General features: G+C 38.8%; 1 protein-coding gene across 21 annotated transcripts in view; it reads right to left on the bottom strand.

Moving 5' to 3' along the window:
• clasp1a (cytoplasmic linker associated protein 1a) overlaps positions 1 to 23,430 on the bottom strand; it is a 53,438-nt gene that overhangs the window by 16,869 nt on the left and 13,139 nt on the right. For 5 of the 21 annotated variants that reach the window (XM_086051389.1, XM_086051368.1, XM_086051372.1 and 2 more), the window contains exons 7-28: positions 22,310 to 22,407; positions 21,058 to 21,128; positions 15,644 to 15,781; positions 15,463 to 15,536; positions 15,289 to 15,381; positions 14,972 to 15,117; positions 13,057 to 13,192; positions 12,410 to 12,480; positions 11,836 to 11,895; positions 11,359 to 11,436; positions 11,116 to 11,283; positions 10,797 to 10,843; positions 10,278 to 10,448; positions 9,609 to 9,632; positions 8,951 to 9,058; positions 8,402 to 8,428; positions 6,683 to 6,847; positions 5,718 to 5,879; positions 4,744 to 4,803; positions 2,447 to 2,550; positions 2,182 to 2,205; positions 718 to 962 (exon numbers count right to left, since the gene is read on the bottom strand). In XM_086051389.1, the coding sequence (XP_085907515.1) occupies positions 718 to 962; positions 2,182 to 2,205; positions 2,447 to 2,550; positions 4,744 to 4,803; positions 5,718 to 5,879; positions 6,683 to 6,847; positions 8,402 to 8,428; positions 8,951 to 9,058; positions 9,609 to 9,632; positions 10,278 to 10,448; positions 10,797 to 10,843; positions 11,116 to 11,283; positions 11,359 to 11,436; positions 11,836 to 11,895; positions 12,410 to 12,480; positions 13,057 to 13,192; positions 14,972 to 15,117; positions 15,289 to 15,381; positions 15,463 to 15,536; positions 15,644 to 15,781; positions 21,058 to 21,128; positions 22,310 to 22,407 (2,270 nt within the window). Of the gene's footprint in view, positions 1 to 717; positions 963 to 2,181; positions 2,206 to 2,446; positions 2,551 to 4,743; positions 4,804 to 5,717; positions 5,880 to 6,682; positions 6,848 to 8,401; positions 8,429 to 8,950; positions 9,059 to 9,608; positions 9,633 to 10,277; positions 10,449 to 10,796; positions 10,844 to 11,115; positions 11,284 to 11,358; positions 11,437 to 11,835; positions 11,896 to 12,409; positions 12,481 to 13,056; positions 13,193 to 14,971; positions 15,118 to 15,288; positions 15,382 to 15,462; positions 15,537 to 15,643; positions 15,782 to 20,450; positions 20,559 to 21,057; positions 21,129 to 22,309; positions 22,408 to 23,430 lie in introns of those variants that run through there. The other 16 variants (XM_086051370.1, XM_086051390.1, XM_086051374.1 and 13 more) reach the window with 15 other exon arrangements.

The raw sequence follows: 23,430 nt of genomic DNA, 5'->3' as shown, positions 1-23,430 counted from the left end.
TTTAATCCAATTCTCCGTCTCTTCATCAGAATACACACGTGACGTTGTCGCCAGACCGCGGAGGATGTCGTGGAATTTTTTCGAGCCGTAGGTAGGCTAATGGCAGACGCCGTCGATCGCCGGGAGCTCTGATTAAAGTAAATAACGGCAGTGATATATAGACGACGTGCACGACCAGTGGAACCAGTCGAACGTGATATGATCTGGTTTGTAGACAATTACAATATTGACATCTTTGTAACAGAATAGAGGATGGTAATTACCACTCGATTTCTTAAAAATTAATCAAAATAGTACTTCTCTTGCACTGACACGTTATTTTTACAACTTCGATTGAAACAGTAAATAATAATAAATTCTGCCTGTGTGAAAGCCACACGTCTAAGCTCTTTAATTCGTTTGGAATTATGTTTCAGTCTGCTACAGGGGCTGAGATATTAATCATTTTGTAAGTGTTGAATTTCTGGGAGAACTTCAAGTTTTCAAGGGTAATTCCAAAGGCGACCTTAGGTTTTGGGGAGCTGTTGAGAAAGGCGCTTTAGGCCTTAATGGGTTAATTGTATGCATAAAATTCAACCTGCAAAAGTGGCTATTGGGAGTGACACAGGTACCTGCCACTGATGAAATTCACCCACATTTGGCTGGTTGGTGGGTGTTAACATCAAACAAATAAAACAAATTGATTCCCTGAGAATGCCATCATTATTTAAAGCCCACCTCAGGATTCTTTGACCCTTGAGGAGATTCTGCAATCCCAGAAGGCCTTCCTTCCGCTCTGACCAATTAGAGCTGGCACAGTGGTTCAGGACCTCTGCCACATCCTCAGTCTGGCGAAGATAATGAGGAATGCCGCCGTTTCTTGAGCCATAAGAGCGTTCTGAGCAGACACTGGATGCGTCGCTGTTGGCATCATCATCGGAGTACATCCCTGGTGATTCGTACCTCCGCCTCATTGGCTTCCTCTGAAGGTAAAAAAAAAAAAGAGAGGAGCAAATGAGCCAATATAACATTTCAATATTAAAACAAACTGGCACATGAACAGAGCCGGTTACAGCCAGCATCAGGCAGCAATTATGCTTTCTATGTTTCTTGGGGCGATGTGTTTTTACTAAAGGATTAATTTCATAATTCATATACAGCCATGCTATATATGTCACATTTTGCAATCCCTGTATCAAAAAACTGAATATACAGCATTTTCTGACTAAACATCAAGCCAGGCAGGGTCAAGCAGTGCACCTTGATAAGCAGGGATCATGACTACAAATACGTGATGGGGTGAAATTCACAGATGGCAACATTTAAACGGATAATACAAATGGGAACATTTTGAATCAACAGTGTGCAGTAATATAGGAAATGTACAGTGAAATAATACTGGCACGTGTAGCACAGCTGGACACATTTGGGATATGTTATACATAAAGCAAAAAGCAAAAATCGAATGATGAATATAAACATGCACAAAATTGTTACTCTTCTGTTAAAGAAAGAAAACCCTTGCAAATAACAAATGTAACAATCAATAAAATGGACAGGCAATTAACTAATCTGCTTTGCTTTTAAATTATGATCTTACACTATTTAAAAAAAAACTCCACGTGAGTAAACTGCTCCAGCTGTCTCGAGTTTGAAGGGAGCCAATTCTAGACTGCACGAGTCAACTCTTTACAGAGATGATCAACAAGATTTCATTACGGTCCACAGAAGACCACTTGAGAGTAGTTGTTGTAGGAGGAGGACCCATGACCAGACTGAGCTTTCTGAAAGTTACCGGTCCATTTCGCTACCTTGACACTCTTGAGATATCATCGCACAGACATGTGCCAGATATAGCAAAGCAGCCGCAGAACATAAATGAGCCTCCTCTTGTTTTACAGTAAGTACAGTGTTTTGTTTCCCCTTTACATACGTTTTTAAATTGATTCATGATTTGCCAAGAATCCCCAATTTTGTCACATCTATCCAAAGGACATTCTCCCCAAAACTTTGTGGCTTCTCTTGGCGAATTACGCCCTCGATAATTTCATTCCAAGTTAATTCAGTTATCATTCTAGGTTTTTCTTTCAATAACAGAAGGGTGCCAACAATTTTGAAGCTACAGTGCATATTTCTACGCTTCATTAGTGCATAATTGCGTGGAAATGCATATACAGTGTACTGTTTAATCTAACCGACTACCTTATTCCTGGAGTCTCCTAATAGCTGAAATCAAGGACAACAATAAAGAAAAACAGGAAAAGGAGAAAGTTTAAAGAACAAGAACATACCTGGCTACACAAAACATGATTTCATTAGTCATTTGACATCACACTACATGACATAAATTATTTTGACTCTACTGCTCATTATCCATGAAGTACCTCCAGTTACATTGTGTCAGGAACATTTACATAGAATAAGATGGCAAAAAAGAATTTCTCTCACAAAATTCAACTGCGCTTACCAAAGCATCAGCAACTGCTGCCTCCACCTCCGTGCCAGTGTTAAGAACCCTCATAGCGTTGACTGACGCTGAGATTCGAGCTTGGTGAATCAAACCATAACGCTCTATAAATGGGTTAGAAATTAAAGAAAAAAAAAAAAAAAGAAGATGATGATGATGAAATACAGTAGGCACGACAGGTACATGTATCATAACTTACCTGACGATCAAAAACCGATTAAACTAATTACCATAACTAATTTCTTTATGTAAGTATTGGAACACTAAGTTCCTTTATTTTTGATGCAGACTGAAAACATTTGAGTTTGGCATACAAAAGTTAATATGAGAGAACATTTCAGCTCTGCTTCCAGGTGTTTACATCTTCACTCGATACACAACTTAGAAGATAGCCTCATGTACTCTATTTGTAACATAACAACACTATTAGTTGAGCATGAATACTGGAACAATTACATTTGCCCACATAAAAAGCAGATGCGTTTAAACTAGGGCGAAATTACCGCGCTAAAAAAAAGGCCCTTTAACGCAACTAATTTTTAAAAAATATGCAATTAATGCATGTCCCTTATTTGGCCCAGTCTATAGTTCGGGAATTCTGGTACACACATCCATGTCTGAATTACCTTACATAACTGCACTGCACTGCAGCCCATTTACACAACTTGTTTTGACAGGAGAACGCTAACGTAGAGGAACCATTTGAACGGTTGAGCACTGCCACCTCTTCCCTACTTCAAGTGGGGAGGCAAAAGCCTGGGAGGTTGATTAGCATTTAGCATCAAACTCGATTGCTACAGCTCAAGAAGGGGTCTGTGAGTGAGGTTGGAAAGGCACTTGGTCGCGTGTATGCCGGTCTTGTGTCTTGGAGTGACTCCAAGTCACTTGCTCTTGAGCCGTGCGGTGCATTTTACTCAGCTAGTCCGGGACATAGCTAATGTAACATCATCGGCTGTTATTTCTGGTTTGTTAGCTGGAAAGCTGCGTCACTAATGACAATGTGTCTATACTCAAAAGAAAGACATGCAACATTGAGCAGAGATGTCATTATAACACAATGTTGCAATAATAAATAGAATAGGAATAAATATACTGTATTTGTGGGGACTGGGGACTAGTTATAATGTTAAATTAACAAAATGAGCAGGAATCCATGAGTTGCTTCAATCGTCTTTACTTTTTACTTGAAAAGTAAAGTACGGTACTGTATATGCGTCAACTTCCAACATGAAATGCTAATGACACGTAGCAATAGAATAATTCAAGGCATTTTTTTTTTGCTCAATACAAACCAATTCAGTTTTACACTCCATTTAGTAATATCTTTTTAACTTTAAATAACTTTATAAATTACTATAACAATGAAACATGCAACAATATTTGCATGAGGTAAATGTATTGGTCCACTTTCTTTTTAACAAAATTAAAATCATGAAAAATATATATTAGTTCCTATATTTAGAATGGATAAAAAAATGTGTGGTTAATTTGCAATTAATCACGAGTTAACTTTGGAAATCATGCGATTAAACCTTTTAAACGACTGACAGCCTTAGTTTAAACAAAAGCTGCCATAAGATCAATGTGTATCAGGCATAGATGTAAAAACCTGCAAATATAATTCATTCACCTGTTCCAATACCTTTTGAAGTATATCATGGATGTAAAGTGCAGTTGAATTAATAAGATTTAAAATGAAAAAAAAAAAAAAAATTAAAAAGAACATTGAAAACATCAGTTGAAGGCAAGTATTTCAAGCTTGGCATTTTGTCAACCTGCCAAAATGAAACAGAATAAGAAGGGAAAAGAATCAACGCTTCGTGCACAAGGAAAAAAAAAATGGCGGCCACACCCCGATTTCCCCAAAAGATGAAGTAGCACCAACTAATGCACCAAACAGGAAAAAACATCACAGATCTGTCCCAAATTAAAACAACGAACAACATCATATGAAATACCCAACTCATCAAAGTCTGAAAAACTCAACCAACTGCCTCCAACCTGTTAAATGACCAAATCTGTCAACGATAATAACTATGCTGAGTCTGTCTGTCTCAGGAGAACTCTATGAAATTGGAACAAATACACAAACTGGTGTTCTTAACGTGCTGAACAAATACATCATCTATTCTTACCTTTCCTGCTAAAAACTGAAGAATAAAATCTTCCAAATAAAATTCTTGCCTGCAGTTACCACAAAGCATGCAAGTACAACAGACAACGGGCGGGTATGAGACAGGGTCTTGGGGAAAACTAAGAGTGGCTGGTAGGTTGGGACATCTATTCATGCAGGTCACCTGACTGGCCATGGGGGTCAGCTGTGAGAGCACTGGTTGAACGGGAGTGCCGTCGGGAAGCTGCGGGGTACAGGAGAGGTTGGCAATATGCGCAAAGGGTAATTAATCACATATTTTAATGTAACAAAATCTGTTTTCGTTTACAACCTGATTTATTCTGCGTTTTGGACGGGGGGAAATTTAAAAATAAGTTTTTACTACAGGCATTTAGCAATGCTGATTTTTGTAAACACACACATTGCATCTACATCGTATACTAATTCGGAATGGGATAAAATCAACTGATAGAATGTGAAAATAAAAATGAAGATGTGAAAAAGGTAACCGATAAAATTGTTAAAATTAGTTACGACTTCCAACTCCCTAATTTCATACTACATTGTCTCACATTAGCCCAAGTTCTTTTTGTTTCTATTCATATTTAAAAAAGGTTAATTATCTGGCTGAAAATGTATTTCAACTACAAGGAAACTAACATTTCTGACCATAGAAATAAATCATTAGATGATGATTGTTCATTACTAATCCATGTTTGGGGTTAATTCTGTTTCATCATATTCAAATTGGAACAGGCCTGCCCTTTACTTGGGAGACAAAAACGCAAGCAATGAAAGCAGATAAAACCATGGATTGTGAGGAATAACGTCACTTCTATGACATGATTCAATAAGGGTCCTTTATGCTTCCAGACAGAATGAATACATCAGTTGAACAGTTCAAGAACACATTTGAGCCAAGTTGTTAGTATTCTGGTCAATCACAAGTTATGTTCTCAACCCAAAGAAGCCAACTTAAGGCATGCACGGAGAGAGGACCCACACAGTGCAAGAACATGCATACAGTTAATTGGGGTATGTTTTTGACCACAGACAAAATCATTAACAGCACATGGCATTTTGTGGAAGACCGTTTGTTTGGGACAATCTGGGCTGGACCAGCTGTTCTAGGACAGCTGGTAGCACACAGATACTTACCCAGAGGAGTAAAGCCACGTGCAGGGCTGGTGTCGCGGCTGCTCTCGCGACTAGTGTCGCGACTGCAACCCTGACTCATGCTGGGGCGGGGTATGCGGCTCCGGGCTAGCGTGCGGTAGGGAAGAGCAGCAGGGAGAAGAGCTTTTTTACCACACAAGCTGGCTGTGAGGACAACAAGTTAGGGAGTGTCAGTATGCATTCACAGAGCAATGTTAGACAGGCGGAGATGGGAAATAAGAAATAACGTATTGAAAGACCATTTTGGACTTGATGAAGAAAAAGTGTGGTGCTGCTATTGTGCTGTAGTTACCGTACTAATGGTAAGGATAAAATGTGTTCAATATGATCCTTTTTTCCCTTCTTTCTTAAAAACAAAACAGGACAATTTGCTTCAAAAAAAGTGTACCAATGCAGAAACATTTAAAGGGTTATAAAGGCAAAAATTGTTAGAGTAAATTGTTATATAGCAGACTTAACGTTGAAAGTTTATATGTACAATGAGAAATACAAGCCAAAACGTTATTAGTTAAATTCGAAAGTGCGCTGGGTGAAAACAACAATTAGTATGTGATAAACACACAATTATATATTTTCTCGCCCGACAACCTCACAACAATTGTTTTGTAAAACGGACAAAATTTATTTTCAATTTGTTTATCTGCAGCATCGTAATTTAATTTGCACTACCAGTTCCACACAGCCACAGCTAAAGCAATAGCTAATAAAAAAATTTAAAAAACAACAAAATCACCCTATACCACCAGAAGAAAGAATGAAGACATCTTACTGTATGTCAGCTACAGGTCAATATGCTCTGTTGTAACAAGTGTATGTGCTCCATAGGTCCAGGTTTTGACTTTCCTTAATGTTTACCAAATAGCTCTTGCAGGATCACACATACTGCAGTGTGAGTTAGGAAAAACAGCAGTCTACACAAATTGTGTGCATAAGTCTCCCGAGCATACCTAAGCCCATTCGACTCGGGCTGGTCTCTCGGCTGCACCCTTGGCTGCGAGGGATCCTGCTGCGTTTGTCAGCTGGTGTATTGGAGGCAGACACTGTTGCCCGAGGGATCCGACCATAGCTGCTGTGTCCAAGCAGTTTGCCCGGGGAGCTGGAGCGACTGCCAGCTGTTGACAAATACACAGTCATACACATATGTATGCAAAAAAACATGCAAAAATAATTATCGTATTTTTCGGACCATAAGACGGACTTTAATTTTCTCCAAAATTTACAGTGCGCCTTGTAATGCGGTGTGTCCTATGTATGGTTGGATGCCAGCTTTTCAGTTTATCGTCTTTAATTTAAATTCCTATTACGTCCACGTTGTCATTCTCTTCCGAATCTAATCATGAGCAGGCGTCTATATTGTTTTCGGCATACTGGAACAAGGACTACTTCCTGCGTCTGTGTCTAAGACTACGTTCACACTGCAGGGCATGATACTCAATTCAGATTTTTTGTGAAATCCAATCTTTTTATGCTTTGTGCTTTTTTTTTTTAAAGACAGAAATTACTTCATCCTGTGCTTTCCTATAAAGCCCATTCTTGTTTCATGTTTTACATAACTGATGGTAGACGGAAGATTTATTTAAGTCGTCAGCTGACACTATAGTTTTTTTGGGTTTTTTGACACTGTGTTCTTGTAGTTATCTTTGCAGGATGGCCACTCCTTGGAAGAGAAGCAACAGTGCTGAACTTTCTCCATTTATAGACAAGTTGACTAACTGTGGTCTGAAGAACATCAAGATGTTTAGTGATACTATTCTAAACATTTTTCAGCTTTATACAAGTCAATTTTTAATCGCAGATCTTCAAAGAAATCTTTTGAGCCAATGCTTTTTGACAAGAAATAATTCTAAACTGGTGAGTGTTTTCAAGCGACCAGAGCAGCTTTAAGGCACACCTCCAATCTTGTCTCATCGTTTGAACTCCAGGTTGGCTTACACCTGACTCTGATGAGCTTTTGGAGAATCCCTATAGCGTTATAGGTTCATTTACTTTTGCCTCTCTGTCCTGATAGGGTATTTCCAATAAAATATGAAAACACATAATTGAATGTGTGGTATTAGTTCAAGCAGACTCTTTGTATATTCTTGTGACTTGGATGAAGATTAGACCTCATTTTATGACCAATTGATGCATAAATGTAAGAAATCCCAAAGTACTTTTCCTTCCATTGTATCCAATGCAATGCTTGGAGCATTGACCTAACTGTAATATATGTCAATACAGTAACATATACCAACTCACAATTTGAGAAAGGTATGAGCATAATCAGTTCATAAACGTGAATGTAACATAATGTATGTATGTATACTTGAAATGCAAAGAGGCTTCATATGCTGTAACTCCAGCAAGACATAAATGCAAGACAAACATAAAATGAACTGAATTAATGCACATAAGTGACGAGTGACACAGATGGGGTATGAAATCTAAGTAGGGATGGAAATGTGACAAGTGCGACCAGGTACCAGACAAACATAGAAAGACAAGGGACTTGCCATGTACAATTTTGAGTTTCTGATCAGCTTCTCACCGCCCAAACATTCACAATTAAAGCATGCAATATAGTGGTGAATGGAAAGTAAAGGCCTAAAGGATCGAGACGTGCAAAGTTGTGTCGGCTCAGGGGATAGTGCTTTAGCCATCCAGCTTGTGACTGGATGAAGCCTTACCACTGATGGGATTGGCTGATCTGGATCCTGAATGATGGCAGCAATAGGCAGGACAATTGGAGATCAAGAACGGTCAAAATGAGACATAAAGGGTTATGTTTATTGATTTTATGCCGCATGCACTCTTAGGCCCTATGAATTCTAGAAGCTGTATTTTAGCTTTTTTCTTTGCAATTTGCCATGGATAAAGTTGTTTGCATATATGAATACTTGATGATTAATCTGAATGTGACTGTATTATACGGCATCACAGAAATCATAGGGCACTACACTTTAAATGACTGTGAATTTGGTTCCAATGACAGAATGTGGAAAATAATATACCTCCACAAACAAAAGCACAATTCAACTTCAAATGCAAGCATACAAACTGTGCAGACATGTATGTAAACATACACACACACATTTGTTAGTGAGGCGTATACTTAAAAGAGCTAAGAAAAAACTCACACTTCAATATACAGAATGTGGATCACAAAATGTGCACAATGAATGTCACGACTAATGAGGATATAACGTTGGCGTAAATTCAATTCTGTGTGTACATACGCTGAGACTGAGAAACCACTTTGGCTCGGCTCCGACCTCTACTGTCCACCACTGAAGGGCTGGCTCCGCTTGCACTGCCAGAACTTTGCCTTCTGGTACGAACACGACCTGAATGAGACGGGAGGGTACCAAAGAAGAATGGAGAGGAGGAAAAGATGTCGAGTGAGAAGATGGCATTTCGATGGCTAATTTAATCCTTGAACCAAACACTGTAAAAGAGAACATCCGGGAGCCTTAATGGAGAGGATGAACTAGTCCTGAAAAAAATCCAACACTGGAGGACAAACAAACCAGGTTCTTAGGCTTTTAGATGGTTGTTATTTTTTGTCTCTTCAAATTTAATTTGCATCATTTTTGAGAGCACTGAGACAAACGGGAAAAAATGGCAATAGACATATGGGATCAAATACAATAAGACAGAATTTGACATTGGTGTAGGAAACTGAAGCTATTGTTGTCTGGGTTACAGGAAGTCCATGCAGAGAGTCCATGCAGTTCCACACAACCTACGATCACTTGGAAGGAATTAAGAGAAGAGACGGACGCACAGATGTAACAGGAAAGGATGTAAACAGACAGCTGACTAGAAGACACACAAAATTGTCAGTACAATTTGTAAAACTACAGACACTAACATGGATAAACACGTAAGTCTTACCATCACTTTTACCAGAGGTGCCATCTTTTTGACATTTAGGTAAGGCGATGCAGCGACGAATGGGAAAAGCGGTAAAGAGGAAAATGTTAGTTATGGTTTACGTAGGAAAGAGGATTGAGTGGGCAAGGAAAGCGCCCCATTCTGGTTAATATCTGCTATTATCGACCATCTGGAGTGAAACAAGACAGGCAAGGATTTTTCACACAGTGCACACAGTCTTGGAATGGGATATGTCAAACTCAATTTCAATTAGCTTGTAACATTTAATTGTTAAGATGTTCCTGCTCACAGAACAGCCTAATGGGAAATTATTATCATTGATAATCCTTGTAGGTCTAAACAAATGCATGGTTATTTGGAAGCTCATTTTATATGAATGAATTAATACAGGAGAGAATTTTCACTGTTTTAGTTATTCATTGTGTATACTGTTTGTATGACGAGATTACTCAAACTAGTGGCATGTTATAATAAAAACTATAAGGAAAAAAAGAAAGAGCAGACCATTGTCATAATGTACACAGTAAGAGGCACCTGATGCATTATCTGACTGATTACAATTTGACATTATTTTAAATCAGACTCTCTCTTGCTAAGAGAGTTGCCGCACAGATACAGTCAAGTATTTGTTTAACTTCAGAAAATGAATGGAGAGAACGAATGGATTACCTAAGGAGGCATAGGATCCAGGCGGAAGGGCAGCTGCTGAACTGAATGCCGAAGACACAGGAACAGTGGGCACCCTTGACTTGGCACTGGAGGCAGCATTTACATCGACGTCGCTACGTGAACGCTGGAGGGAACCCGATGTAATGGGCATCCGGGTGCTAACGAGTTTAGCTGAGACAACAGGGAAGATAATAATCACTTCAGCTCCAGAGGAATAGAGATTCACTTTTAAACTTATTCATTTTACCAACTACTGGACTACTACTGATGATGGTTTGTTTGCAGGTATACAGCATCTATATGGATTCTAAAACATCAGTAGACTCATTACTTCTGCATATCAACATGTGTGCATTATGTATTTGGTAAAAGTACAGACTATACTCGCTACCCTTTGTATTTGTATAGCGTTTTAACCCCTAATTAGTCAACAATTCAATATTGAAAAACAATGCCGGGTCAAAGTTTATGTTTTTGTTCATTAATAAGGGCACTACGCAAAAGTGCAAACGTGCTTACTCCTCGCTATGCTGCCTCCAATGACCGTCTTCACAGAGAGGGGTCGGCTGAAATGAAGAGATATAGCAACATTGGTCATGATCCTTGTCTGACAAATTAACGTGTGGATATGACAACAAAATGCACAGAAAAATAATGGTTTCTTAGTTGTGCATGCAACAACAAGCACACACAAAATGCACCAGCATCCATATTTTTACAGTCATATTCAATGGCACTTTTGTGCTATGGAACCTCCCAAAAAATCTATACAGACATTAATTTAGCCTGGCAAAAAGTACAGAAAATCTAGCTAAAATTACAGGAAAAGTTTTCTCACTTAAGACTCTCCTGGGAAGATGATGAAGAACGATCCGACTGGGGTAGAGACACAATGCTATCCGAGCTCTTCAAATGAGTCTGAAGGGCTTTCTGATATGTGGACTCCAACGCTTGGAAGAGATGCTCTGCCTCTCGACTATAGTGACCATGGAAACCCCAATAACACCTAATGATGACGACAAGCAAAAACATTTTGACAGAGTGCAAAATGTACAGTCTGAAGGCGTCGTTTCATACTTACTTCCTTGCAATGGATCTGGCCTCTGAGTCAGCATCGTGTATGCCTTTCTTGATGGTCTCAGTCAAAACAGCCACGTGCCTGGGACAGCAAGGGAACATGGTGAGTAGGTGTATTACTTTCTTCACGTCAGTCCCCAGATTTTTCCTCTGGTTGTCTACAGAGAATGTGACCACGCACTAGAGTTTTCACATGCCTTTTAAAGTCCCTGAGGTGGTTATCATTCTAATTAGAGACAGGGACCGATTTGATTTTTCCAATTGGATGATGACAACTTCCCGAATTTATCAATTTAATGGCCATCATCAGTGGTGCACCCAACCTCGTCAACTGCTAATAAACTCAAATGCAACCATGTGAGAGGGAAGAGGAGAAATTTAAAACGCATCTACACACTCCATACACAATGTTGTACAGCAACTCTAAGATTTGTTTTTCCAAAGGACATAGAAGATATATTCAAGAAGCCATGTTGCTTACCTTTCCAATGTATTGGTGTGCCACTCTTGTAGCATCAGATCTAAAAATTCATAACAGCGTCTAGAAAGGAACCAGTTTTGAATAAATAACCATGATACTAGACAATTATAATGTTATAAAACTAAATACCTGGGGTTATTAATGCGATTAAAAAGGATGTCCATGTCAGAAATTGTGAATCAACAACAACGTAAGTTCTCCAAATTAACCCATTAAGCAAGTAAGGTTTTAAAGACGTCAACACCAAAATTGTCCTTCCAACAATATGTTGTTTGCACCCCCACTAGTCTAAGTACGGCATTTTGATTACAATTGTGTTTGTGGAATATGAGTTAAGAAGCAAAATCCACCCGTTTTTAAGTGACAAAATGGTGGATAAAACAGGTGGCTTTTGGTGCTCAATTCGTATTCCACAAACACAATAGTAATCAGAATGTCAAATTTAGACTAGTGGGGCTGCATAGCATATATTATTGTCAAGAAAATGTTTGGGTTGACTTCCCCTTAAAAAATAGGCAAATCATTTCAATTCAAGGAAGCTAATTTACCTTGAATGCTAAAAAGGCCAACTTACCGCCTGACTGCGACTGATTTAGAGGTGCAGTTACTTGTAATGATGGGGATAAGACGTGGGTAGTGCGTGTGCTGTAAAACAAGAGAAATAAAATACATATGAAAATAAAGGCATTTAAAGGGGAAGTCAATCCAAAAATTAAAACAAGGCAATATGATTAATATAAAATGTGAGTTAAGCAGCAAAATACACTCATTTTTAGCCATCTCAGAGGGAGGCCATTTTGTCACTTCTGTCGACTGAAAATGACATCACAGACCCTCAGGGCTCAGATAACGACCAATTACAGCTCACCTGTTTTCTGAAGCTGAGCCATATTGGTCGTTACGTGAGCCCTGAGTAGTCGAGATGTCATTTTCAGTCGACAGAAGTGACAAAATGGCCGCCCCCAGAGATGGCTAAAAACGGGTGGATTTTGTTGTTTAACTCATATTTCACAAATACAATATTAATCACAATGCTGTGCACATATTCTTAAAAAATTATATATGTTTGGGTTGACTTCCGCTTTAAGTTTGGTATTGCCAGGGGGAAAATTATTAATTTGGGATCTGCGTCTTCTGCTTGATGATGTTGCTTGAATAATACAATACATACGTAAATGAGATGATAATAAACATAGTATTTCATGTGTCGCGACAGCTCACCCTGAGGATGAGGCGGATGGCAGCCATTCCAGAAGTGGCCATGACTTTGGCACTGTTGGGCACAAGGTTCAGCAGTATAGGCATGGCGCTCTCTGCTCCATGGTCAAACTTGTTACCAAGCAGTGATGATAAATGTCTGAATAACAGCGGGAGAGGGGGGGGGGCGTGATTAGAACTTATGTATCCCTTCTTAGTAGAGTCCATGTGTTAAATAAAATAGTTCATTTATGTTTTGTGTACAAAATATTACCACGTAAAACTCTATTACACATCCAGTTTTTATAACATAATGTCAATTCCTCTAAAATGTTGATATTCATCAAGGATATGGTATGTAAATTTGAAGCCTATAGAAAGCGCTGGTCCGATTAGCACTGTGCTTATATGTTGGCACTAATCACAGTCAGAGCGAAAAATACTGCGAGAGGATGTGGACTGCATACATTTTCTGTGGTTGCATTCTTATACAGATACTGGTCTTGCTAAAAAGTTCAGTCTTAAAGAGTATTTTTGTCAACCAGTCCTAATGCTAGGACCACAACTAGGCTGTTAGGTCTGCAATTAAAAAAAACATATATAAAAAAATATATATATTAAAATAAATGAATAAAATCTAGAGTGGGATGAGTGATCCTGCAATTCTAGTATTTGATTGTAAACATCAATTTAGATGCCTCCTCAGAACAGTCATGTTTCGATTGTATGGCCAGATAAAGATGACAGCATTTTCAGGCCTAAACTTAGTTCTGAACAGAAGGGTCAACATGGGAGACATGATGCAAAACATTACAGATCCATTTTGATTTTGTTGTCTACCTGGCAACCCTCCACTTCCCAAACACTGTAACCCATTTTTTTCGTCTACTCCTTCTTGATGTGGTGCTTGTTGTAAGCACCGTAATTATTGGATATTCCTTTCTGTTAGTTTGTGAGTATTTTTACTACCACTTCCAACTCACAGAGGTGGCAAATCCAAGTCCAGAAAGTAAAAACCCAGCCACAATTTGGCTTCAGCCACAGGTGCTGCTATTCAACAGGCAGGTAAACGAGCTCCCGGTATTTACTTTCTGACCTGGATTTACACTACATACTCAGCAGTTACACTTTTGTCGAGTTTACTTTTTCCTTTGTTTGTTCTTCATACGTTGCATCATGTTTTCACTTGTTGCTTTGTACAGTAAAAACTCTTTGTTACGTTCCATAATACTCTGTGACTCGTTTGGGGTCCAAACAGTTACAAATCGTAAAGTCTCTCCACATTCACAGTCCATTCGTCAACTTGCAGCTTTTTATCTTGCATTTTAAGGACGTTCCATTTCATCAGTGTTGTAATAAAATGTTAATGAAGAATGGTTTTGGTCAGAAGGCTTGCTGCTCATTTCACACAAGAGCAATTCAAATCTTCATTAGCTTAATACGTGTAATGAAGCAAATTTGTAAAGTAGTTTCCCGTTTGGTGTCACAAGATATAGAAATACAGTGGAACTCCACTATTTGCAGGGGATAGGGAACAAGCCCAACCGCAAATAGCAAAAATTCATGAATGGCAGGGGTCACCCAAAAAGTGACTATAAATTACTATATTAATAGTTTGAACTATAAATATACACACACAAGCCCTTTTAAAATGATAGGTGGTCCGGCCTATAGGTGATTACTATTTGGTGGCGGATGGATGGATAGAGGAAGGGTCATTAACTTAAAAGTACATGCCAATGCATTCATATTTTTACTTGGGAAACCCTCCTTTACACAATCATATACCATCTTGGCATATCATTTTTTCCATACTCAACAATTCTAACCACTCGACAGTTCAACAGGTTAAATAAAGCCTTGAGGGGGAAAAAAAGCCAAACTGTGTCTTTCAAAAAATGAAGGACTCATCAGATAGGATTGCACTTTTTCAGCGTACCCTAGAGTGATGCAGGCCTCGCGGACCACCTGGGAGCGGAGATCTTTAGCCGACAGTTTGAGCGGTGCCTCCAACAGACGCAGCTGCTGAGGGAAGCTTTCATACTCCGCTGCCCCAGCCAGCATGAGTGAGCGAACCTTTTTCAGCTAAAAGGGAAGCACGATAAACAGATAAGAGTCAATATTGAACAGTTTTTCCTCTTAACACCTTACGCATGTCCAAGTTTATGTGGAGTTGTCTAGTACTCACAATCTGACTAATTTGAATAAGAAAAGTGTGCAGTTAGCAAGTGTTGAGTGTGTGAATGTTTAACTTACTGCTACCACTCTGTGCTCCCAGTCATGCTTGTCATCTGACAGAACTTCTCTAATCTTTGTCAGCTGGTCTTCAAGTTCTCTGTTAGAGTAAATCTGGTGATAGGAGGTACAGGTTTTGTCCATAGTATTCAAACGAGGTATTTTGTAGTCTTACGAATTAGCGTTTTCAAATACCTGGACGGAGGGCACATCGTCAAAAGATTTTATGAAATCCTCTTCATCAACAGCACCAGCAGCTGCTTCTTTAGCTTTAAGTATCACACGCACACAAGTAGCATATTATGAGCACAGACATACTTGATGGAGCGTATCTATGATTGACAGGACACGCACACTTGTGTGCACAGACACACACCTGTGGGCTTAACTGGGGTTGCTGAGCTGGGTCTTCTAGGGGTCATTACAGTCCTCCTGCCACTAGGGGGTGCTTTGGAGGATGAGGAAGAGGAGGACCGGCCTCCATCAACAGAGTCCTCATCTTCAAAGTTTTTATCTGTAAAACAAAAATTCAACACACATTTAAGAGTCCAGCAGCAGCACGTTTTTAAGTCCAGACAATAAATAATTTATCACTCATTGTTTTACACCAAGGAAAGATATTTTCGCACAATGCTCTTCCTTTTTGGAATGAGGTTTCATGTTGAAATGTATCACGACTCTCTTCTCATTTATCAGCCCAGTGTACAACCCGACTCAGCTCTGCCTTGTGGTACAAGATAAATACGATGTAACATTGTAGTACGATCAACGGTGGGCTGCGACTTAGTCAGTTTGTCAGGTTGTGTGCATGAGTCTATTTAGCATTTATCTAACCATCCATCTGACCTTAATCTAATTCGGCAGACGTGCATAAATACACAGCCGTATCACCTACCCAACATGATTATTCACATGAGGGATTAGCCTTAAGCAGATATCATGACACTGTGTAGTTGCTGTTCAATGAACCTCATGAACGTTTGGAGCGACAATCCTTACTTCTTTTGAACCACAATTGAAGGTTCATCAGTGCGAATGCATTTCTTCCCGACATGTTTTTACAACACCCATAAGCAGCGATAAACTACCGGTACAAAAAAAAAGTGTCTGTTTCTGACGGCACTCCATCCCTTTGTCTCTCTCATTGTTCATAAAGCATATAACATCACAGCACAAGTATAGAATTCAGAGCAGAATAGTCTAATAACACATTTTCGCACAATGCTCAGCCATGCCCAAACATTTACAATATAAAAACGAAGGGGTGTATTATTAAAGCAACAGGTCCACCTTTGAAGAAAATATGGCAGGAGAGAAAACGAGGTGGGTCTCGATGACTGAGAGTCAATATTGCGATGCTTTGGCAAAGAAGCTGACAATAATGGACAACAGGACAGGAAAAAAAAAACACACCAGCAGAGCAGAGAGAAAACAATAGCCGAATAATAAGAGAAAATGATATAAAAAGACATCACTCTTACTGGAGCAGATCTTCTTGCACACCAGCTTCCTCAGCATCACTGCTGTGGACTAAATTTACGATTCTTTCCCTCTATATGCGTGCTCTTCATGTGCTTGTTGTTCTGCATTCGGCTTGCTCTCTCAGTGCCAGAAAACCCAACCCTTAAGCCTTCCTTTAAGGTTATCAATATGTGTGTATAAGTGTGTGTGTGTGTGCTTGTGCATGTATAGTTGTGTGACTCATGATGGTTGACACACAGTAGTGAGAAGAGGAAGGGATCTATTAATGTGAGATCACCATTTAGTCATAATGTGTTACGAAGCAAATGTGTACAACACAAACTGTCTAACAATATCATGTACAAATGAGGAAATATGAAGACTCTCTTGACATAATCAGCATTTTTACCTTTTCTGTAAAAACTGGACAAAGTCGTAAATTAATGTGTTGGCATATAACAAAGGGCCACTAGGTGTCAGGGTACACTATCAAGTTTAAACTACAACAACGACAACAGTATGCTCTGTGCTCAACACACACTTTCGTCTGAGATTTTGCTGTACCAAATATCAATGCTCTTTTTGTCTCAATATTCCCTCATGAGAGCTCTCTGGACCACAGATACATGTGATGTAGCAAGCACCCTCTCCAGATTACATAATAAGGACAGATGATAGGGCGATCACTCAGGTTTACAGTATTATCGTCAAACACATGTCTTGCTGACATGCAATAATTTCAACAGAGCATAAAATATATTTCCAAGTGCTGGTTTTGAAAATAAATCAACTTCTGCACATTTTCCTTGTCTGTAGCCTGTTAACACCCAATTTACAAAACAAAAACAGAGAGGGTTAATCACTTACCTATGTGAGATTCTAAATTCTAATGTCTGACCTGTTCTAACAAGCACTCACTCGTACAAAGACTCGAAGGCCCATGATTAAAATGCCTGACTGACTTGTAATCATCACACCTTTTGAAGATTATTACAGTGGAACAACAATATCAACATTCAACTCTTTATCATATTTACAACAACCTAAACAAGAATAACCTAGCAGGTTGATTAAATTATATTCATGCTGTATGTAATGAGGCAAATAAAAATAGCCCATAGGCTCTGGAACCCAAAAATCATTGTGCAAAGAAAAATGTTGCTCATCACAACTTGATGACTTGTGCAAACATGAAAATGAAAAGAAAAAGGTAAGTGTTCATAGACAGCAGGCACACCGTGTCCCAAAAAAAAGCAATGAAATGCCGATTCCCTCACACTTCGTAATGAAGTGAGACAGAAGGACAGACAGAAGAAAATCTATACTCAAGTAAAAATAATCTATGAAAATATATTATTTGTTTTCCACATGACATGTCATTACATTACATTGTCAAAACAATACCTGCTCATTAAAATCTGAAAAGACAACGAATGTCAAAGTCAACCCCAAAATGTTCTTTAAAATGATATGTTATATGTAGCCTCACTATTCTAAACATGGCATTCTGATTGATATTGCGTTTATGGAATATGAGATAAGTAGTAAAATCCACCCGTTTGTCCATTTTAGGAGGTGGCCATTTTGCCACTTGCTGTCAACTGAAAATGACATCACAGTTGCTCAGGGCTCAAGTAAGAACCAATCTTGCCTCAGCTTCAGAAAACAGGTGTGCCGTGATTGGTTGTTACCTGAGCGACTGTGCTGTCATTTTCAGCCGATAGGAAGTGACAAAATGGCTACCCCCTGGGATGGCTAAAAACGGGTGGATTTTGCTGCTCTTAACTCACATTACACAAATGCAATATTAACCATAATTACGTGTTTAGACTAGTGGAGGCACATAGAACATACTGTATTGGAAAGAACATTTTGGAGTTGACTTCATTGTTAACAAAGTAAATCATGCCAGTGCTGACGATGTTTCTGTAAAGACAGATTACACATACACCAACTGAATGCTTGTCCTACTGGACCTCATCCAAAAGTCTTTTGAACACTCCTCTTCAGCGTGTAAGTGAGTTTAGAATTTGATGCATTTAATACATCCTCAAGTGGGAAATTTCAGCTGCTCATCCCAGCATCGCATTAATTATAATGAGTGGCCCAAATACAGCAACAGTGCTGCAGTTGTGGAGAGATTGGGACTGGTGCACTGACTGCAACCCCCAACAATCACAGCTATTGTGCCCTGGGGCAATGCATCAAACATATTTTCTAAGAACATGGGAGAAAAACGTCATTTTGGTATTTCAAACTTCAAAAAAGGTTATATAACAGGCTTTCAACTAATTCTCTCCTACGCTCGTTCCAGCAGCCAATAGCAGCAGATAAAGATGCAAACACCCACACAAATATATACAGCACATGCATATACATCATTTTAATCCTTTTGAAAGCTATGCCGTGTGCAGATCAAATGACTTCCTCGTAAGAATTGAAAGTGGCTGCTGTACCAATAAAGTACGCAGTTTGCAACCTCTGGCTGACCAGCTACTCTTTGGTTATAAATAGAGAACATACGTTGCATTATGCATTGAGCTGCTATAAAATGGTCAATACAGTTTCTGAAACCTAACTGCAATGACAATCTCACTCAGTCACAGAAAAAAAATTAACCAAGTATGTTATACCAGCCCCATGTGTGATTTCTGTTCTCACAATTACAAAAGGTAAACGTCAAGGATGTCTTTGGCTTTTGTACCACACAAGCATCAAAGTTTTGACAGTACTTTTCACCATTCAGCTGACAGTATAAGCAGGAACAGCATGAGCATGTGTTATTAAAAAAAAGGTACTTGTTATGTAAGATAATTGTTATTTCTTAATTCAAATCAATTAAGATACACACACCCCGTCGCCTCTTATTTTTCATACGCCTCAGTAACCGCAGTCCCCATTACGCACATCCGTGCCGGTTTGCACCTGCCTTTCAGACTCGGTACTTACAACTTAAGTCAAGTCAAAAATGTTCTTTGCAATAATGTTTTATGCGCTCCTACTAGCCAAACATCGTATTAGGAATAATATTGCATTTGTGATATGGCAGAAAAGAAAATCCTCATTTTTATCAATTGCGGGGGGGGGGGCCATTTTTGTACTGACACTTGCTGGCGGCTGAAATTTCACATGACTAAACCCAGAAAGCAGGTAAGCCGTGACCACACCCAGAAAACAGGTGAGCCGCATACGTTTCCACATCTATTTGCATGAGCAATCAAGTCTGCGCCTGTTTTTGCATGTCAAACCTTTGGTAAATCAAGTCCTAAATCTCTTACATGAACAAAAATAACATCCACTCATCCATCCATTTTGTATATCGCTGGTCATCATTACGGTGAGCTGGAGCCGATCACTTTGGACAGGTCACCAGCAACAACTTAAGTCTTCAATTATCCTAACATGCATGTTTTTGTATGTTGTGTCTCTGTCAAGGGGTATAATGCTAAAGCAATTATTATTATTATTATTTATTCTTAGTATTAGCATCAATGACACCCTAATTTGCACCAATGACAATTCCTCACAAAGATACATTCACCCTTCATCTTTACCAAGCAGCATCTTTACATAATAGGATGGTCATTAACAGTGGTATAATGGTGCAAATTACATAACAAAGTAGTTTCAACATTGCATGCAGCCAATGTATTTTACCAGTACATGTTCGCCATCTGACTGCAGTAAACAGAAAATCAAATTTGCTTCATTGCTAACCTTACCTTCTCCTGCTGTCATGGTGCAGCTATGCCGAAGCTATGCACAGCTCATAGCCACTCTCGCTCTCTCCCCTTCTCTCTGGGTTCTCTAGCTCTCACCCACTGTTAAGCTCGACAGAAATGGCTGCTTTGTTTTGCACACCAACCCTCCCTCACTTCTTTCCTCGACAATCTCTCCACTCCTTTCAGCAGCCCTCCCCGCCACAACAATTATTTCTCCTAACTATGCAGCAATAACAGAGAAAAAAAAACACACGTTGATTTATTATTGTTGCCTTAAGCATCAATGTATTAGGTAATTAGGTAGGTAATTTCAGGTTTAAAAACTAAGCATTTAAGGGGTCGTCTCCAGTATATGTAGATGTTATTTTCTTCAAAAGCCATGAAATTTATCTCTCGTCTATTTCCCAGTTAAATGTTAATGACAAAGAAAAAGGGACAAAACTCACTGGTTACAACTTCATGAACATTGTTTTGAATGAATCGCACGAGTATAAAACCATATTATTGCAGGCGCTGAAAGTAAGAGCTTAAGACAAAAAAAAAAAAAAAAAAAAGAAAGAAAGCTGGAAGAATGGGCTGAATAATGTCACCGAGGAGGAAAACTCACCTGAGCCCGAAGAGGAGATCATGTTTCCAGATCTCTGAACTTCGTCAAATTTGCTGAAGATTACATTCAACCTGTAATGCAGGCACGGGACAAGAATTGTTCAGAAAAAAATATGAAAGCAAATACATGTGTAATCCAAAATATGTAAATTAAACACTATTAAATTTAAAGGAAATTGAAAGGAATCACACAGCAAAAAGAGGAGATGATACTGGAACACGATCGCTTGAAGTGACAACCAGAATTTGCATTAGATGGCCAATTGGGCCATCTAAGCAAATGTCGGAGAAGAAGTTGCACTGCCGACCCAATGATCAAAAAATAATGTAGTGTCTGATTTGGGATACATGGTGTATAATTTAATGTGAATCTCAACACCGTATTTGTTTATATTCGATCTGTAATATGTCTCATATGTGTCATTGTCATACAGACATGACAAATTTTAGGCATGCAGCTGGAAGACTTTGCTCTCCATGACAGAACTTGTTTGCTATGTTTAGTGAAATTCCCTTAAAGTGGAAGTCAACCCAAGCATATTTTTTTCCAGAATATGTCTTATTTATGCAGGCCCACCAGTCTAAACACTGCATTCTATATTGCGTTTGCGGAATATGAGAAATCCACCCGTTTTTAGCTAGCTTGCAGGGTGGCCATTTTTGTCACTTCTGTCGACTGAAGATGACATCGAAGTTGCTTAAGACTCAGATAACGACCAATCATTGCTCATCTTAAGAAAACAGGTGAGCCGTAAATAGTAATAGAAAAGTAAATTCAATTGGGTATGTACTGTATTTACCATTATTGATCAAATTATATGATAACGACCCATATGTAATACTCCAGAATACTAGAAAGATGTTTGTAATAATTTGTCAAATTTTGCCCGAAGATTGTGAACAATAAAATGAAAGAACACGGGGCAAAAATTATGAGGCATGAGGGAAAATAAAAATGAGTCCAGGCATGTGCTGCGAGATCAAAGGGGGTAAATCTGCCCTTTAAACACAGCATCTGATTTAGAGGTCAGATTTAGTGACAAAAGAAATCCAATCTGCTCAGGTGTGCAGTCATGAGTTATGGAGCAATGAAAAAATAGCATATTAGTGAACATAAAATCAACCTTTTTTGCAACAATCTTAGTGGGTCATTGATTAGTTCTGGATAATCTTTACCTTGCATTTTTATTTGCCAGCCCAAAAATATAAATGTGAACAAACAAAAAAAGAAGCAGGAAAAGAGATGCAAGTACCGTGACTGAGGCAGGCCCTTCTTGCTGAGATCCATCCTCACCCTCTCACCCACATGCCGGTAAATCTCCACCAAACAACTCATAGCCCCATCTCGTACCTAAGTATCAACACAATAAGTTAAGATAAATGTTCTTTAACTTATATATACTTACCGGTACTTATATACATACATAATGTAATGTTCCTTTAACTTTAACATTATTCCTTTAACATTATTAATTTAACTACAGCATCCTGGGACGCCATAGTTAAAGGAATAATATACTAAAATCATAACTATTTTTATATTGTTTAATACCCTAAAATTGCACCTTGGTAATGAAATATATACAGAATTAGGAAAAGACAAGAGGCGTCTTATATCTATATACGCAGAGTAATAATACATCACAGTTTGAAAACAGTCAAAATGACTGCTCTCCTAGTGTTAATCTCCAAACATAAGAAAATTGTAAAGAAACTCTGCCACAGGCACAGTCTCTCAATCAAATCGAGGTCAGGACAGGGCTGGGTGATAATTCAATATCAATGTATCCTGATTGATACGTGATCGATATCAATAGAAAATGCCTGCGATAAAATGTTTGATAGAAAAAAAAAAATGGTTTGCAAACTCCAAACATGAAGCGGAATCAGTTAAACCAACGAAGAAGCTGCTGCTAAACCAACTAAGAAGAAGCATTCAAACCAACAAAGAAGCAGCAGCTAACCCAACAACGCATGCGTGCGGCCTACTCGAGTGGAGCGAGCGACAGAACTGGGCATTTTACTAAAATTTCCCGGTCCGTTTATCGTCCTTCGCCTGCAGCCGGGGTATCCTTCCGCTATCCGCCTATAGGCTGGTCCGCCTATCATTTTAAATGGTCTTCCGTTTGCGTTTCCGTCTACAAACTTCAACCAACTACCACTCGTACCATACTAACATACTAATGCATGCACTGCAGGAGAATATTAGTTAACTACACTTACAATGTATGTACATTGAATGGAGGGTAATGTAAGTGTATCAACAATATTACAATAATATATTACAATGCCCCGGTGGAGGAGAAACTGCACATAACACTACATAATGATATACACAAAAACAGTTAATTATGCTTTTTTTTTAGATAAAAAA

The sequence above is a fragment of the Filicampus tigris genome, chromosome 14 (genome assembly GCF_054856515.1).
Source record: "Filicampus tigris isolate MCC_2025a chromosome 14, RoL_Ftig_1.0, whole genome shotgun sequence".
In the NCBI taxonomy this organism is placed as follows: domain Eukaryota; kingdom Metazoa; phylum Chordata; class Actinopteri; order Syngnathiformes; family Syngnathidae; genus Filicampus; species Filicampus tigris.
Note: the sequence above shows the minus strand (reverse complement) of the source record. Positions and strands in the feature narration are given on the sequence as shown.